Source organism: Aotus nancymaae, unplaced genomic scaffold (genome assembly GCF_030222135.1).
Source record: "Aotus nancymaae isolate 86718 unplaced genomic scaffold, 86718_ANA_hifiasm-v0.15.2.pri h1tg000010l, whole genome shotgun sequence".
In the NCBI taxonomy this organism is placed as follows: Eukaryota; Metazoa; Chordata; class Mammalia; order Primates; family Aotidae; genus Aotus; species Aotus nancymaae.
This window is the reverse complement of record NW_026988421.1, coordinates 32,497,824-32,517,092: the sequence shown is the minus strand read 5'-3', so window position 1 is coordinate 32,517,092 and position 19,269 is coordinate 32,497,824. Positions and strand designations below refer to the sequence as shown.

The window sequence follows — 19,269 nt, the reverse complement described above, 5'->3', positions numbered from 1 at the left end:
CTCCCCTGACTCAAGACCGTACTATAGAACTGTTCTCTGTCCTGGACCTCTCTTCCCTTCTTTTCCACCTGGCTTCACATGGAAAGTCCTGCACCCATCCCAGAAGATATCTCAAGCGCGACTCAAGAATGTGTCCTGTCAGGAGAACTGAAGCATCTCCTGGAATGTGCAGAAGCCTCACTAGGTGCACCCACCACCACCATCATCACCACCACCAGCAGCAGCAGCAACAGCAATATTCATTAGTCATTCCCGGAGGAAGACCCCCCCCCCCCCACCCCGAGTTGAGAGCTGGGAGCTCTCAACCCCAGGAGAATTTCCCCGCCACTCTGGGAGGCTTCCATCCAGGCTGGGATGACTCTGGATTCTTGAGTTGGTTTCTGCAGAAGCGGGACTAACCAGGGCTCCCAACTACTGTACTGCAAAGAAGCGCGCTGCATTGCTGGGCATGCCCCCAAGCCCGGCCTGGCTGCCCCATCAAAGCCTCCAGGTGCCCCCACAGGGTTCGAGGAGGACTCATGGTTCCCCTGGAATGCTTGAAGCTGGCTTGCCTGAGGCAGCCTGAAGGGAAGACCACACCTCGTCCAACATAAGGCGGCCAGCAGCTACGCTGCGCGCGGGGCTGGCTCCCGGAGCTCTCTGCCACCCAGCGCTGTTCCCGGGAGCTCGGCTTCCCAGGGGAGGAAGAGCCAGCCCCCGGGGCTCTTCCCCAGCCTGGAAGCGTAGGCACTGGGCCGAGGCCAGTGGCTTCCCCGGCCCGGATCTCAGCCTGGGTGGCTGGGAGACTCTCCCAATACCCCAGCACATCCCTCCTCACCCGCTCCGCCCCCTCCCGGCCCCGGAGGCCCCCCTCTCCTGACAGCTGACCTCCAGCGCGCCCCCAACACCTTCTCTGCCAGCTGCGGGGTGTCGCCCCCACACCTCGGCTCCCACCTCTCCGCCACCTCCAACCCGTCTCCCGCCTCGCCCCCAGCCCGCGGGGGAGGCTCGGCGCGCCAATCGAGTCCAGCGCCTTCCAGCAACTTAGGAGCGAAGCCGCCGCCTTCGCGATCCCGGTCTTCCCGGGTTCCCGCGCGGCGTCCCCGCTACCCTCGCGGGCGGATCCGGTGGGGGGCTCACGGGGCTGGAGAAACTTTCTCCGCCTGAGGGTGGGGGCACCAGTGCGGGTACTCACGCCGGGGTCAGCCCTCGGAGCCATCCTCCCGCTCTCGGCCCCGCCGCCTGGGGGCGTGGGAAGCGGGTGCTCGCTGCCGCCTCAGCCGCCGGCGCCGCCGCCTGCTAGCTTCCAGCCCGGGTCCCGGGCTGGCCTCGAGCCTCCCGCCCCGACGCCGCGCGCTGGCTTTATACAACTCCACTCGAGCGCGCCCGGGCTTATGTAAAGGCTGGCGGAGGCCCGCAGCCAATGGCGCGGCAGCTGGAGCCGGGGGCCCGGGGTGGGGGGCGCCCGCGCAGCCAATCGCAGCCCAGAGAGCCCGGGGAGCCGGGCGTGGGGAGGGAGCGCCTCCCCGCGCTGATTTAGGAGCCGGGATTGCGGTGGCAGCAGCCGGCAGCCAGGCTGGCCCGGCGCGGCGGGCACTGGGGTGGGCGGCGGCGCAGGCGGCGGCGAGGGCGGGCGCCCCCCGCGACCCGCTGCTGCGTCGCGTAACCTTCAGGAGGCAACGGGGCCTGGCGAGAGGGGGAGAGGGGGCCTGGCTGGGCGCTGGGGGCCCCGGGCCGGAGGGAAGCGGGGGTCTCTCGGGAGGCAGCGCCGGGAAGGAACGAGAAGGGGGAGGGGAGGCCCAGGACCCCGCGGCCACCCCTGCGCGCAGGACCGAAGGCGGCGGAGCAAGCGGCGGCGCTGCCTTCCCGTTTCCCCCCCAGATAGCGATCTGGCGTCGCCGAGCAGGGCCGGGGCGGCCGCGCGAGCCGCGTTGATGGCGAGATTTCGACTGCGGAGCTAGCATCGAGCCGATCTTTATGCAGCCTGGGGACGTGTCCGAGCACTCCCGGGGACTGCTCAGTATGGAGAGCAGGGCTCTGCGACGGCCCCCGCAGGCGGGGAGAGGGCGAGCGCAGCTCCAAGATCTGGCGCGGAGAGGCCCTGGCGGCTGCAGGCAGCGCCGCTTCCACCCCACCCCAGTCCCCACCGGCGATGCCCCTATCCCGTCCCCCCGCCCCCAACCCCAGCAGTGCCTGGGTCGGGCTTGCCCTCCTGCTCCTGCCGCGCGCGTCCTACTAGCCTTCCTCACCGATTTGAGCACAGGTACTGCCCCCTCTCCTCGCCCCCACCCTCTGGGGTTGGGGGATGGCTTCTGCCTCTCTGGACCAGGGGAATGAGGGTGTTAAGCGCCAGAAAAACACACTTGATCAGCAATGCCCAAAATATCCCTGTCCAGACAGGAAACTGGCCTTGGTGGGTCACACTCTGAAGACAAGTCCTTTATTTTGCGCCTAGAATAGAGCCTGGCACATAGTAGTCGCTCAGTGTTTATTGAATGAATTCTGAGCTTCCATGGGTGAGGTCTTTGGGTTTCTGAAAGCTGGGTACAGGGCTACAGAAGAGAAAGACCTGGGAATTCACCATCGGAGAAGGAAGGAGCTAAGACTGTTTTCCCATCTGTTGACGCTTTTGTGACCATCACCCACTATCTACCTTCTGGGCACTTGACTCTTAAAATGATTTGAATGTGTTCTTTTATAGAGGGCCAGCCAGCCAGCCTTTGGCCCCTGTTACCCCTAGATTTTGAGCAGAACTACCAGGACCTACTCTGGGCCCTGTTTTCAAGTCTCTGTGATCTTCCTCCGAAAAGAAATAGCGAGGCATAGACAAACTTTCTAGCTTTTTGAGCCTCCATCAAGCCTTTAAAGGTTGTGGGCCCCTTTGAGAATCTGGCAAAAATTACTGAATCATTTTTCCAGAAAAATACACGAACACATTTACACACACACACACACACACACACACACACACACACACCCCTTGAGTATACTTTCAAGATCATTAGGAACATTGAGTCTCTCGGGGCTCTGTCCAGCGTCCACCTGTTTCTTCAGGGGTCTAGGACAGTAGTTTATAATCACCCTCCTTTTGGGGATCACAGACCCTTTAGAACCTTTCAAGAATCTCATAAATGTTGCAGATCTGTTTCTTATAAAAATGCTCACCCACATACACACATGTTGACATGCAACGGTTTGTGGATCATTAAAACTTAATCTAGGGCCCTGATTAAGAACCTTCATCTAGCGGCAAATAGACTCTGCCCCAAGGCCATATCTGATCCCCAGCTCTCTGCATAAGGAGTCCAGTTGGCTCTGCACTCTGCTGGAGTGTGCCACCACCCTGTTCTGAAGGCGTCTGAGTCATCTGGCCAAGGCTCTGGCACCTGAGAGACTGTCTCCACACTTTCTGTATCTTGGTCCCCGCCACCCTCTTAATGTGGAAATAAGTTGCAGGTTGTCATATTCTGTCTGATCTATGAGCATTCCTTAGCCAGAAACTCCAACTCAGGGAGACAGCAAGTGACTGGTAATTAACCGGTTTCATTCAATCCCAAGCATCTGAGCACACCTTTCTTGGTTTTTGTTCTCACCTCTCTCTCTGCCGGCGAAGCTGTGCACAGCAGCCCCAGCTGCAGTGCTTCACCTCACCCAGACCCGACAGATTTAGTAACCAGTACAGTAATTATCAGCATTAGCCAACCAGATGTGAATAGGTGCTCTGTGCAAAATAACTCTATAATAATCTCACATTTTCCTGCAGCTAGCCAGGTAAAGTTACAACAGACCAGAGGTGTTAGGGAAGGACAGAGAAATACAGGGAATGATGGAGATGTTCTAGCTAGGAAGTTCTCCAGGGAATACAATCTGGCTTCAGCACTTGAACTTGTGAGGGTTGAGCCCAGTGGGCCAGGCAGTCCTGGTTGGAAAATTTCTCATTTCTCTGATGTCCTCGATGTCCATTTGCTCAGTTCATATCAGTGTCTGCTCAGAGCTCCAGCCCTGCCCCTGCCCATCCCGTAGGTAGACCTCTCATCCTTTCACATTGCCCAGACACACCCTGCTTTTGTAAGGCACATGCACACGGTTATAGACTGAATTGTGCCTCTCCGACCAAATTCATATAGTGAAGCTCTAACCCCTAATGTGACTGCATTTGGAGATAAGGCCTTTACAGGGCATTTAAGGTAAAATGGAATGATAAGGGTGGGACCCTAATTCAATAGGACTAGTGTCCCCGTAAAAGAGAAAGAGACACCAGAGATCTCCCATTTCTCTCTGCGTGTCCTCAGGAGAAAGGCCACATGAGTAACAAGAGGAGGCCATCTGCAAGCCAGGAGTGGACCTCCGAAGAAATCAGACCTGCCAACACCTTGGTCTGGGACTTCCAGGCTCCAGAACTGTGAGAACATTAATTTCTGTGGCTAAGTTCCTTGTCTGTGCTATTTGCTATGGCAGCCTGAGCCGACTAATCCGTTTTTAGCACACCCCTTACCCCATGCATCTTGTTCAGGCTCCTACCCTTTGACCCCAGTGAAGCTTTTTTTTTTTCAGGGTGTTTCCCCACAAACTTCTCCATTCTTACCTGGGAAATGTGCTTAAAGTGGTTTCTCATCTGTTCATACCCAAACTAAGTCTCCCCTTCCACACCACCTTCCAAAACTGCCCTGGCCAGCAGTTCTCAGCTCTCCTTATCACCTGTGATGCACATTCGCTTTTTTCTCTAATTATTTCACTCAGTGACACTTGACTTCCCTAACAGAATGTGAGCCCCGTAAAGTCCACAGTTTGAACCTTACAGTTAACTACCTCACAGAACCCAGCATAAAACTGGACACAGAATGAACATACAGTAGATATTTTCTGATTTCTTCCAATTAAACCTATTTACTTAAAAAATACCATCAAAGCTATACAGGACTTCATTTTCTAAAAACTCAAGACGTATTGTGTGTGTTCATCATCAAAGCCCGCTGTAGCAGGAGTTCTCAGGAGCTAGTTTTCCTGTACGGTCCAGGCTCAGAGAGGTTGGACTTACACAAGTTGCTAACAGTCACATAGCAAGTCAAGGACAGGACGAAAACTGCAGAAAACACTGAAGACAACCCCCAGTCCCCCATGTCCTTTCATTTACAAATGACTTTGTTAATTCTCTCTCTACATTAGAAGATTTGTCATTCTTGGTTTCCTTGTGACTCTCATTGATCCACTTGGCTATCTTCTTGCTCTCCAGGTAAGAATTCAAGACTCCAGATCTTAGAGATGCTTCTGTCCCAAGAGGTCTATCACAGGAGAACAGAGAGGCTGGTACAGTTCCTCACACCCCTATCTGAAGCCCTTGAAGCCAGAGGCGTTTTAGAATTCAGAAAGGCACTATACATTTTGAAACATCCTCTGTGAAGTTTTGAGCAGTGTATTGAAATCAGACACATTAATATTTCTACAGCAAAATATATGAAGTTTACACTAAGCAGGTGTGAGGATAAAGTAACTTCACATCAGTTTAGGTCAGATTTTGCCTACCAGATGAGTTTTGGCATCAAATTTGCAAAACAAAAATCCTTTTGACTTTCAGAGATTTGGGGATTCGGAATGGTAGATAAGGGATTGCAGAATGGTATTTTAGGCTTGGTTGTCCCAAAAGAAATGAATCTTTCTGTAAAAGGGTGGAAAAACAGCAATAGTTGAAAATGGGAAACCACAAACTGTGAAAGAAATGAGACGCTAGAGGGAATGTGAGGAAATAACCCCCTTGCAAACCAAGTCATGTAGAGGGGGTCGTCCCTTTTTTCCAAGGAGTACACGCTTATACATGGCCAGTGAGTTTCAGATGCACTTGTGTTAACAGCGGCTTATAAGTGGCAGATGTACAGGATGGACTTTCGAGGGGAGATAGTTTAGGGGTAAAGCTAGGCAGAAACTCTCTTAGAGAAGCCACAAATCCTGGGGGATGGTTCGGTCAGGGCCAGGGCCATCACAGAAGCAGAAAGGAGTCTTCCAGATGGCCAGAGAGTTAGTTCAGAACACCTTGAGCGGCGAGTGCATGCTGCAGGCAAACTTCTGGGCAGAAAGCAGCCCCAGGAAAGAGATGCTGGAGGAATGGAATCCTGGGGAGGTCTGGTGAGAAAGCTCAGAGGCTGTGGGGCAGGGGGAAGCCTGGGGGTAATGATGCAAGCAGGTGTCTGCTCATCATGTTAACCCTATGCCAAGATGGCTTGGGTTCCAGGAACTCACCTGCCTGTGTGCCCAATGGGCTATGGAGTTTCCCACACTGTCGCGGGAGTGGCTCTGCAATCTGAGGGGCTGGTTAAGGATATGACGTAGGCAGGGAGATGGGAAAAGGAAAGTCATTGCAGGCCCCTGGCCACACAGCTCTCTATCCCTACCTGAGATGCTCAGCCAGAAGTTTTCACAGTAAAGGGGCTCCCTGGAGTCCAAGTCAATGGCAGGGAAGCTTCATCTTGGATCTTCATAATTTTCGCTGCCCCTAGTCCTGCTCGGCCTTTCTTCTCAGGCCCTAGTACCCTACCATTGTCTTTTTCTTCTGACAGAGTCCCTGCTGGTATTCCCAGCTTCAGTCACTGGGTCTCCATCCCATTCTCACCTCCTGGTGCCCTACCCCACGACCCAGGACCTCAGAGCCTAGGATTCTGGGGTCCAGATGCTTTCCTTTCTTCCCTGTAGCTGAGTCTTTACTACCTGCTGCCCCACATTCCAGGCATCAACTGCCTTCTTGAACCTCTGCCAACTGCCTCATGCCAGCTGCCTTTGACATGCCCCCAACCTGGCCTCACTTCTGCCTCCAGCTGCCAGGACCTCCCCAGACCCTGGCCCTGCCTTGGTGGGCAGGTCTTCTTTCAGGTTCAGCCCTTCCTGGTCTGGCATATTCAGCTGCCAACCCAGTCAGGTTTCTGACAGACATGAGATCATGGTCATGGTTTAAAAAAGAAAAGAAAAAAAACCCCTGTCAGCAGTTGGGTGGTGGTAGCACACATTTACTAGCAGCAAACACCAGGGAGCTCCTGAGCTAGGGGGGCTCTGGTCAGTTTCATCCTAAAGGAAGATAGAGAAATGGGTAAAAAGTGAACAGAAGAGGAAGGGGACCAGGAAGGAGTAAATAAAAGGAGGGAAAGAATCAGGAGAAGAAAGAAAGGGAAGGGAGGATGTTGGGAGAGGAAGAAATTGGGGCGGGAAGAGTGTCTGTAGCTGTAGCCTGTTTTAGTGTCCAAACAGCATGGAGAGCTTGTCATCTGCAGAGTCAGACATTGACACAAAAGAAGACGGAAAAGGAAATTGAGCCTGTGTGTGTGTGCGTGTGTGAGGAGGGGTGGAGGAGGGAGAGAGAGGAAGGAGGCATAGGAAAAAGAGAAAGAGAAGAGTAAGGAAATGGACCATCCAGGAAGTAGGTAGAGGTGGAGGGCTAAGAGGCTGGACAAAAGCCGATGACATCTGGAAAAAGGAATCCATGTTTGAAACTGGTAAGGGCCATCACTTCTGATTACCCCTTCTGATGCCATTAACCAGGGTTTGTGGAGGACCTGCTGCCCTGACCACCTACCTCTGCACCTCTTGCTTGGTTCTTCTCTGATTTGTTCTAAAGCCCTAGTAGCCTCATCCTGACACCAAATTCCATTATAGACAGGATGGATCTCTCACAGGTTCAGCTTGAGTGTTTGGAGGTATGTTATATACCCTACCTTACACAAGGGTAAAATGAGAATAATAAAACCTCATGACGGGGATTTCATAAGGAATGTGAGATAACATACACAGAGCTCTTAGCAGAACGCCTGGCACATAGTGAGTATTCCGTAAGTGATAGCTATCTTCCCTCTTCCCTTCTTCTTCTCCCAGTCTCTGTGCCCAACTGTCACCTCCTTCTGCCTGTCATCCCTGTGAAATGCCACTCACTTTCACCCTTTTCTCTTCCTCCAAGGCCTTTAGCACATCACAGGTGTATTTCTCCTATTGCAGGCATGTAGAGCCCCTGCCTTCATATGCTTCTTACCCCAATCTATGGTAATCTTTTAACTGTGTAGCACTTTATAGATTTAAAAAAATCCTCATTAACACCTCTGAAATAGACACATAAATGAAGGCTCAGAGAGATGTAGTGGCTTGCCCAACACAGCACAGCTAATAAAAGGCAGAGCTGGGGCTGGGCACGTGGCTCATGCCTGTAATTCCAGCACTTTTGGAAGCCAAGGCCGGTGGATTACCTGAGGTCAGGAGTTCGAGACTAGCCTGACCAACACGGTGAAACTGTCTCTACTAAAAATACAAAAATTAGCCAGGCGTGGTGGCAGGCACCTGTAGTCCCAGCTACTTGGGAGGCTGAGGCAGGAGAATCGCTTGAACCCAGGAGGTGGAGGTTGCAGTGAGCCAAGATCTAAAAGAAAAAAAAATGCAGAGCTGGGATGCAAATGCAAGTCTTTTGGGCCAAAATTAGTGCATTCTCCACTGTCCACAGAGTTGAGTCAGTAAGTGATGCTTTTATGATGCTATTATTGAGGGTAGATACCTGGTTTTACATTTCCTGTAAATCTCTTCGAGGTCTGACCCACAAGAGGCCCTTAGTCAGTGTCAGTTATTTACTTCCAGGCACCCGAAGGAGCTCAGGGCTACCCTTGGCTCAGCCCTGCCTTTGTAGTAAAGGGTCCTCTCTGCTTCAGTGTTGCTCTGTTCACACCCCAGAGGCAGAATCCCAGCCCAGACCCAGGCCTATGCGCACTGTAGAGGAGGGCTGACCAGAAGTGAAGCCGATATGCCATCCTTTGGTGAGGCAAGGAGAACATCATGAGGAATTAGGCTTGTTTAAGTATAGTTCAAACTAGCAGAGAATAAAAGCAACTCCATGCTCATTGCAACAGAAAGGAATTGAGATTTCATGAAAAGAAGGCCTTTTTCTCCATGAGAGTTGTGAGATGTTAGAACGAGATTCCTGCAGAGGTTGTAGAAACTGCTCCCCTGGAGGTCTTTAAGAGCTGGAGCGCTATTCGCTTTCCAGCAGGATGCGGGGCTGAGGGCTGTGTGTGCAGGCGAGGGCACAGGCAGCTGGAGGAGGGCTCAGGATGCAGCAGGGCTGACCTGACACCTCCACCGCAGGAGGCAGGTGGGAACTCAAAGGCTAGGCGGAGCGGGGCTGGGAGGAGAGAGCTGGCCCCGGGGAGGCAGGAGGTCAGAGGGGCAGACAGCAAGAACAGTTGCAACAGGCTGTTAAGTTCCCGGTTCCTGGTGGAGAGCCCCGCAGGCTGTTTGTTCTCCGATGTGTGCAATGGTTGCCTGCTGGCGGGGCTGTGGGCGAGGCAGCGTGGAAGGAAGGGGTGGGAAGGGGTGCATTCTGGACCCTCGCATTGATTGGACCCAAATGGACAAAAGCTAATTATTTTTCTCTGAGTAAAGCAAAGTACGGAGGCTGGCCCATCAAAATGTTAAACACACATCGCTTCCTGGCTTTTTGGCTAAGATCAACTGTAAAATATTAAACAAAAATAGCTAAATCTGAAGAGAAGTCTTACATGATGATTATGCTGGAAGTATTCTGGGAACACAAAATACCCCAGATAAAAAGGCCCCGTCTTCCTGCTTCCTGGAAAATCCACTTTTACTAGAAGACCCACTTTGCCAGGGGCAGGGGGAAAGAGGAGGAGTGGTAGGTAATTTAACTGGCAAGAAATAAAAATATCTGGCAGGGTGCGGTGACTCATACCTGTAATCTCAGCATTTTGGGAGGTCAAGGTGGGTAGATCACCTGAGGTCAGGAGTTCAAGACCGGCCTGGCCAACATGGCAAAGCCCTGTCTCTACTAAAAATACAAAAAAAGTAGCCAGGCATGGTGGCACGTGCCTGTAGTCCCAGCCATTCGGGAGGCTGAGGCAGGAGAATCGTTTGAGCCCAGGAAGCAGAGGTTACAGTGAGCTGATATTGTGCCACTGCACTCCAGCCTGGGTGACAGAGTGAGATTCCGTCTCAAAAAAAAAAAAAAGAAAAGAAAGAAAGAAAGAAAAATATCGAATTATCATTTGAATAAATCTGCATATATCATGGAACTGAATGCAAAACTGTGTGTGCATATTTTAAACAAAGCATGAGCCTTGAAAAGACCTTCCAGACTTTCTGTTGGGTGAGATTCTCAGACACCCCCCACCTTGTGGGAGTATGTGTAACTCTTTCTTTTGTTTTTAGGGTACTTTAGTAAAAAGTTTTAACAGTGTCACTGTAGTATTTACAAAACATTGTTTCACACAACATCTTATTGGGACATTCAACAAGCACTTAAGCACTTTCTGTGTGCCAGGCACTGTGCCCTTTATGGCAAAGAAGTGGGTATTTATATTTTGCCTATTATGGAGATGAGGACATAGAAAGATGGGGTGACTCCCATCACCTCCTGAAGTTCTCATGGGGCAAAGTAGAGCTAGGAATGTGGGTGTCTTTCTTGGGATGCCGTGCCCTTCCGTCATGCCTGCTGCCTGCTCTTCCTGTATCTCTGCGATTCCTCCTACATCCATTCCTGCCATTAAGCAATTACACAGCTCTCACCACCGCATGGCATCCTCCTGAGAGATTTCCAGACAGGAGGGGCAGGTCACAGGCAAATGGGAAACCCAGGAAAGCCAGCTGGTGCCTGTGCTTTTTCTCCTTCTGCTTGTGATTAGGACATGGTCTGCACACATTTACTGGTAAGAGCATTAGCACAGGGTAACTAACATCCTCAGGTTACAGGCAGAGCATCCAATCCTGTGGTTGGGCTGGTGAAGTCTAAGCTCAGTGCAGAGCCCTAGGTGATCTGGGATGTGATCAATGCACTGTATAGCCCAGGATGGATTGCTCACCAACAAGCATTTGTCCAGGGCTTGTTAGGGGTGGGCTCTGTGTTAGGCTGGTAGGAGGACAAAGATAAATACAACCACCTCTGCCTTCAAGGAGCTTACCATACAGCGGGAAATTGGTGCCCAAGTTGTGCTGAAAGAGATAAGGAATAGGGCTGGGGGCAGTGGCTCATGAGTGTAATCCCAGCACGGTGTTGCTGTAAGGTCCAGACGAGGCACTGCATGTGGAGTGGTTGAAGAATGGCTACCTAGAGTATGCTTGAGTGGCAGTCCCAACTTTGCCACTTACTTGCTTTGAGAGGAAGAGATGGGGAGATCGCTTGAGCGCAGGAGTTTGAGACCAGCCTGGGCAGCATAGGAAGACCCCCCCCCACACACACACAAAGAAGTTATTCAGGGTTGGTGGTGCACATCTGTGGTCCCAGCTACTCGGGAGGTTGAGGTGGGAGGATTGCTTGAGCCCAGGAGGTCCAGGCTGTAGTGAGCCATGATCATGCCACTGCACTCCAGCCTGGGCAACAGAGTGAGACCCTGTCTCAAAAAGAAAGGAGGCAGGAGGAGAGAGAGAGAGAGGGAGAGAAAGAGAAAGTCAGAGAGACAGAAGGAATAGAAATGGGCTGGAGAGATATGGCTACCAGGTGATGCCCCTCTTCCTGCATCCTGCGAGCCCCCTTGCCAAGGCACTGTGGGGGCAGGAGACATTTCCTTGGTTACTGTACACCTTCATTCCCCGTCTGCAAGTGTAACTCCTCCCTTTCTGCTTACTCTTAGTTGTCTCATCTTCATCCTTAGTCAAACATTTGCCTTCTTTCTCTGCAACTTCCCAGCAGCCACCTTGACCAAAGGCAGTGCAGCCTGTGGTCACAGCTGATCCACCTAATGGCACTTTCCAGATGACGGCAGCACACACAGCTGTACGATCAGGTGCTCAGAGCTGCCCAAGTGCTTAACTGCTTCCATTGTCCTAACAAGCCTGTGATTCTGTTCCTATGCCCATTTTATAGGTGAAAAAGCTGGGGGTAAGTAAACAGCAAGTAAGTGGCAAAGCTGAGACTGTCGCTCAAGCACACTCTAGACAGGTGTCCTCCAGCCATTCTGCATGCCATGCCTTATCTGGGCCTCACAGCAATACTGTGGTGGAGGTGGATGGGGGAATCTAGAGCAGAAGGCTCAAATGCATTATTACCAAGCTCAATTGATCTACAGGCCAAGTAGACACAGGAACCCAGGTCTGCCCCTTAGCTGGTGTTCTTTCCATTACATTTGGTTGCTGTAACCAGAAAATATTCCCTGTATGTTTCCAGTAGCCCTATACCCACCTAGTCTTTGGCAGATGTGTGTTTGCACTTTCCTCTCGGGTGAAAACAAGCTCAAAACAGTCTTGACAACACTTAAGCCAGAAAAGCTTGAAAGACCGCCACCTGGTGGCTTGCTCTGTGGTGGCGACTGACATTGACCCACACCTGCGAGCAGTGGCCTTGGGGGTCAGTGGTGAGTCTGGAAGAGTAGATGTTGGAGCTTATGGCCACTGACTATGTGCCAGGTTCCCTGCTAAGTACTTTAAAGGGCTCTCTCTCATTTATTCTTTGAATTAATCATGTGAGGTTGGTCTTATTCTCATTGGCCCTATTTCAAAGATGAGGAAGCTGAGGCTCAGAGGCAAAGTAACCATAGTTCAAGGTCATGCTGCTAATAACTCTTTTATTTTCTTGAGACAGAGTCTCTCTCTGTTGCCCAGGCTGGAATGCAGTGGTGAAATTTTGGCTGACTGCAACCTCTGCGTCCCAGATTCAAGTGATTTTCGCGCCTCAGCCTCCTGAGTAGCTAGGATTACAGGGACGCACCACCATACCTTGCTAATTTTTGTGTTTTTAGTAGAGACAGGGTTTCACCATGTTGGCCAGGCTGGTCTCGAGCTCTTGATCTCAAGTGATCTGCCTCCCTTGGCCTCCCAAAGTGCTGGGATTACAGGCGTGAGCCACTGCACCCGGCCTATAGCTCTTGAAGCTGGGCTTCAAATCCAGGTTTGTCTGACTCTGGGTCCTACTTCTACTTAACTACTCCTTATCCTACCTCCCCAGCCTTACCCCATCAGGCCATGGCCCATCCCATAGCCCAGCTCACCGAGCTGCAGCCACTCCGACCATCCCTCTCTTCTTTGGGCTCTGTCTCTCACAAGGAGAATGTTCTCCCAGGTTTGCCTGTGGCTGGTTACTCATCCTACAGATCTCAGCTCATATGGGTCACCTCCTCAAAGATGCCATTCCAGCCATCCATCCAAGTTGTTCCTGCCCAAGCCCAGTTCCTCACTATCCCATTATCTATCTGCATGTCCTTCTTAGGGTTTAGCATTCTCTGAAAGTATCTTGTTTGTCTGTTTGTCTGTTGTCTGTATTCCCCACTGGGAATGTCAGCTCCACGTGGGCAGGGACTGCTGTGTTTTGGTGCCTACTCTAGGGCTTGCCTAGTAGTTGCTCCATAAATGTGTACTGGATGAATGCTCAGAAGGTAGGCGACAGGAGAGAAAAGTTCCTATAACTGGTATTTTATCCATTTACTAATAACTCAGGGGCCTTCTCATTCCTCCCATGGTTGGTATCATCCTTGCCTCCTCCTTCTTTGGACCCCACCTCTTTGTATCCAGGACCAGAGATAAACTGAGGCCAGAGCTAGGAATATAGATGCTGCAAATATAAGGTGGCTTGCATTTCTGGTCCTTGGTATTTGATATAGTTGAAGAGTCTGGGTTTTCTTGGTAGTGGTTGTTGTTAATTCTTGTAATTAGCTTGTATCTTATAGATATTGCTCTTGGCCATTTAAAAAGAGGTTTAATTGGTCATTCAGGCCTGGAACCTACTCTGTTCTCCAACTTTATTACTTCCTCCACCACATTCAGAACCTGGCAAGGTAGATTAGCATCTCAGGATTATAAACTGCCTGTTCTCACTCACCCACACTTGGATGTGCTCCAGAAAACAGACACTGGCTTGTGAATTTGAATTTAGAATCCTGCACTTGTAAGGAGAAGTTCAGACCCAGGCACAATATTTAAGATCTGCTGAAAATAGGAGGAGAGTACAAATGCTTGCAGAGATGAGTTTATAGCCAAAGACACTAGTGGCCTCAGAAAGGAAAAACCACGGTAGCTAATGGTCATCAAAGCTTAGCTGATGTAATTTCAGAGAATGAGGACAGCCACAATCCCAGTTAAATAACACCAGGAGAATTTAGTTCTGAGCTGACAGCACCACAACTGTGCTGTGGCGGCAGACTGGTGCCGGGGTGACCACCGGGCGAGGAACTGGGCAACCTGGCCTCTCATCTGGGCCACCACTGTCCCACTGTATGTCCCTACTAAATCTGGAAAGATAAAACTGAGCTGGATGATCTTTCACATTCCCTGCAGCTCTGATGCTCTAGGCCAGTATTTGGGGGTGGGAGCAGGAGGAAGGTCTGGAGGCAAGGAGGCTGATGTTTATCGAGTTCCTTCTCTTGGTCAGACACTGAACTGAGCACAGCAACATCACATCTTCACAGCAGCCCTGCTATCATGGTCTCTATTTTGCAGATGAAGAAGAAGAAAAAAGGAGGCTAAGTGACATGTCTAAAGTCACATAGTTGGGCCATGACACTCAAGCCAGCATACTTTCTACTTTGCCACAAGGCATCTGGCCACTTTAAAACCATCTCTACCTGCTGCTCTGGAATATCTGATTCCTAGAAGTAGCACTCATCTTCTGTGGAGCATGACTCTGATCCACACGGTGACTGGGAAAGAGAGATGTCAGCTGGGTTGTCAGATTTTCTGGTTTATATCAACACTATTCTCTGGCTCCCAATTAGACAGCTCAGGGGTGAAAGCTTCCCTTGATGGAAGTAATGAGCAGTAGAACTCGCGTTATATAGGCTGACCCTACAGGACACTGAATGATTCTGTAATTATACCATCCAGTGTTCATTGAGGGCCATGCACCTGCTGTACACTAACAACAATAATAGTGGCAGCAGCAGCAACAGCAGCAGCAGTAACAGTAGCAACAACAGTAGTAACAGTGGTGGCAACAACAGCAGTAAAACAGCAACAATAGTAGCGGCAACAATCAATGACCTTTCTGAGGCTCACTCTGCACTGGGCACAGTAAGATACTTACAAGCATATCACCTATGAGGTGTGTAAGATGACTCTCCCTATTTGCTTCTTGAGGATATTGGGTCTCTATCTTGGACAGAGGAAGCAAGAACCCCAATGGCTGAACTTCCAGGATCAACATGCTTCTGCTTCTATAAGTCAGAGAAGGTGGTTAACTTGCTTGGTAAACCAAGGGGCTTTACTGAATTAAAGGGTATTTTCTGAATTAAAAATCGGGGCACATGGTCTGATACACTGGCTGGTGATCAGCAGGATCTCTAAAAACCCCAGGGGCAGTTGCGATCAGCATGGATCTCAGCATAGCTACCTGCCTCTTTGTGTCCCCTCTTCTGTTCCATATCCACCACATCACTCTCTGGCCACCCAAAGCCCTCCCACAAAGGCTCATCCCCCTGGCCTCCCTCCCAGAGTATATCATGCTCCAAAACTGTGACCTCTAATCTACAACCAAATTTACCATTCTCAGATTAAACAATCCCCAACCTATTCTGGCGTAGGAAACCCTAATAGTTGATTGGCATAATTCATACTAAGGTGTGAGTGACTGACAAGCTGTCCATTACTAACAAGTGTCTGTCGTTTTAAAGAGAAGCTAGTTTCTCCACCAGACAGCTCTCTCTAACAGGATCCTAACTGCCTGGCAGTCCAGGCTTCGTGGGGGCAGCCTCATGGGGAAAGGTGGAGAGAGAGAGACAGAGACAGAGAGAGAGAGAGAGAGAGAGAGAGAGAGAGAGAGAGAGACAGAGAGAGAGAGAGAGACAGAGAGAGAGACCGACCAACCTCTTCAACGGGCTGATTTTCAAAGGGAGGTGCTTCTCTCCTCTTTCTAGTCTCGTATCAGAATGCAGCGGGCACAGGGAGAGCGCCTGGAAAAGCTGCAGCCCCTCTCGTGTTGGCGTCGTCTCACCTTCGAGACCCTCTCTTCAGTGAGAAACCATTTTAATAAGACTGTAATTTTGTTACGGAATTTTGTAATTAAATATCCTTAAAAGAAATGAGGCTGCAGGTCCCTATCTCCCAATTTATCATGGGCTTAATTCCCCAAGTTACACAGTATTTAATCAAGAATGTATCCCTATTATAACTTAACGCAGTTTCCTGGCCTTAGAGCTAGGAAGTGCTCTGAATTTATCATGTGGGTGCTCTCTATTCCTGGGATGTTATTGTTTACCAAATACATAGCAGCTTCTTAGCCAGAAATAGCAGACCCGTCCTCACCTCTGCCCTCACCCTAGTCCTCTGGGCCTGCCTTACCCTCCGAGGTAAATCCATCCATCGTTCTACAGAGGGTGTCACAGTTCAGAACTGGCAGCTGCATTTAAGGAGCAAACGTGCTCCCCCTGCTGGCTGAGGGCAGCCAATACATCGGTGTGCTGCAAAGTCACAAACCTGGTTTTCCAACTCCCTCCAAACCACAGGTGAGCACCTACCATGTGCTGGGTGCAGTGTTAACAGATATCAAGATGAGAAAGGCCAGGCAGCTGCCCTCAAAGAGCATAGAGTCTGGTAGGAAACAAAATGTTCATATATATTATTCGTAATCCATAAAATCATGTTGATCTCTATTTACTTAATTGTGGGACTGCAGAGAGAGGAGAAACTACTTCTGTCCACAGAGATAAGGGAGGCTCCACATTGAAAATAGCACTTGACCTGCATCCCAAAAAAGCAGTCAGATTTCATTAAGTAATGATGTTGGGCTCAGACGACTTAGAACGCTAGGGGTAAAGAGAACTGAAGAATCATGTACTTTAAATGCCTCCTTTTATGAATGAGGAAAAGCAGCTTAGAGAGGCCAAACACCCTAGGTTAAAGTGATGGAATAGAGACTGGAACCCACATCTTCTCATTCCAACTCTGGCTTCCAAGAATTCCAGGCGGAAGGCGGATGAAAGGCAGTGGGTGGGGAAGTGCCGGATATGTCGGGGAAATGGTGAGAGGGGTCAGAGTCGCCACAAGAAATTCAATTGCTTTTACGGAGGAAGTGAAATGGTCTGGTTAATTTAATTTCCTAATTAGATAGAAGTTCTGCAGAAAGCCTGCTTTGTTAGAAATGTTTTTAAATTTTAAAAAACTTCCTAAAATGCTTTAGTCTGCTTTCCTGTGTTAGCAAGCAAAATGAAGGCCATGGTTTGGCCATTGATAAGTCTGGACCTTGCAGTATCTTGCAATTATTTTAGCTGCAGAGAACATGCAAATTTACAGATAGAGACCCTTGAGAGGGTTTTAAAAATCTTTAACGGCAACATATTAGCCTGCTATTTTTCTATCATCAACCACAGTATATAGATTTATTTATCAGTGTGGGATAGTTTAATCAAGAAATCTGGTTAAATGAGGGCCCTGACTCACCTTGCTCTGGGTAACTGAGGCTTTGCCGGGTTATTAGGGTGGTCCCCGCTGAGCGCCTGCATCGTCCTTGCTCTTTGCAGGGCTGCACCAGGCAATGGGGCTTTAGCAAGGAGCTCTGCAGAATTCCTGGGCTTGCTTTGAAAAGGAGCAGGAACATTTCACTGATGATACCGGCTGGCTCATGCACAGGTTCTTCCCACTGGGACCCTTGCCCACAGAAAAGTATGAATAGTGGCCTTTTCTAAATGAGAGCCTCAAGAGATTTGGCTCCAACCTGGATGTGGTAGCTGGCTGCCCCAGATTCTCACTTTCTGATATTCACACTCTGTACAGGCCCCTCCTACATTACACCAGGGTCGGTTTGTATAGCTAATAAAACAGGTGACAGCATGTCACTTCCTGGGTTATGTTATAAAAAGTTGTTGCAGCTTTCATGCTGGCAGCTTTCTCTCTCAGATCACTTGCTCTTGGGGGAGGTAGCTGCCATGTCATGAGCATCACTGTGAAGAGGACCAAGTGGCAAGGAACTGAGGCCAACAGCCATGTGAGTGAGCCTGGAGGCCTAGGCTCCAGCCCCAGTTTAGCCTTTATATGACTGCAGCCCTGGCTGACATCTTGACTGCAACCTCACGAGAGAGACTGAGCCAGAACTACCCGGCTAAGCCATTCTCAGATTCCCAACCCTCAGAAATTGTGTGAGATAATAAATATGTGTTGTTTCAAGCTGCTGAATTTAGGTTAATTTGTTATGCAACAATAGATAACTAATGCACTAAGCTAGAGACCTCCCTGGAATGGGGAACTCTTGGGCACTGCTCTTTCTCAGCACTCTATCTAAGCAGCCAGAGCTAGTCTTGACCTCTGGAATCTTAAATCTAGAAGAGGCCCTGGAGTTTAGCTAGTCCAGTTCCCTCAGTTTATGGTGGAAAAAGAGAGGCCAGAGGAGAAGAGGCTCTGTGTGTAGTCAAGATGAAACTAAAAGTCGAACTTCCAGATTCAGGGTTCTGCCTTTCCTCCTCTGTTTCCAATTTCTGCACCTCGCTGGCATCCCAATTCATCATTATGATTATCTGAGACAGAGTCTCGCTCTGTGGCCCAGGCTGGAGTGCAGTGGCATGATCACAGCTCACTGCAGCCTTGACCTCCCTGGGCTCAGGTGACCCTCCCATCTCAGACTCCTGAGTAGCTGGGACTACAGGCATGCACCACCATGCCCAGCTATTTTTTTTTTTTTTTGTATTTTTTATAGAGTGAGTGTTTGCCATGTTGCCAAGTCTAGTCTCGAACTCCTGGGCTCAAGTGATCTGCCCACCACAGCCTCCCAAAGTTCTAGGATTACAGGCATGAGGCCCCTACCCTAATTATTATTTTATTCATCAAATATTTATAGAGTTTCTACTATGTGCTAGGTCCTGTGTTAAGCCTGGGTCACTTGACACAAGTAGAGGCTCTTGACAAATGTGGGACTTTGGTCAAAAGTTATCATTTGAATGAAATGCATTTATTATAATGAATATATGCTGAAGGAGTGAATGAGTCAGGAGACACCACATGCTAGCTCTGACTCTAACACTGACGCCTTGGGTCTCCTTTACCATCCTCTGTAAATAAAGCTTCCAGGCTGATATGCAGTGCAAAGACTTAGATTAAGACATAGAATCCTCACATTTTAGAACTAGAAAAGACTTTGGCAGGCTAGTGATGTGAAATTTTAGAGAGAAAGTGATCCCTTTGAAAATCAAATGAGATATGGACTCCTTTATCTAAATACACAAAACACTATGCATACAAATCTTGGGGATTCCCAGAACATTTGAAGGATATTTGTGGACTTTCTAGCTATCCATAGGCCAAGAACTTCACATCTGGGCTAACCTTCCATTATTTTGGGCGAGAAGTCTGAGTCTCAGAGAAGGGAAGTAACTTGCTCTGCATCTTACAGCAAGTCGTTAGCAA

The 19,269-nt window shown here is 49.8% G+C and overlaps 1 protein-coding gene across 3 annotated transcripts in view; it reads right to left on the bottom strand.

Moving 5' to 3' along the window:
• CRTAC1 (cartilage acidic protein 1) overlaps window positions 1-1,347 on the bottom strand; it is a 164,786-nt gene extending 163,439 nt beyond the window's left edge. For 2 of the 3 annotated variants that reach the window (XM_064373998.1, XM_064373999.1), the window contains exon 1: window positions 1,175-1,347. In XM_064373998.1, coding sequence (XP_064230068.1) covers window positions 1,175-1,198 — 24 coding nt within the window. In that variant the 5' untranslated portion in view covers window positions 1,199-1,347. The remainder of the gene's footprint in view (window positions 1-1,174) is intronic. The other variant, XM_064373997.1, reaches the window with a different exon arrangement.
• Between the last annotated feature and the right edge of the window lie 17,922 nt (window positions 1,348-19,269).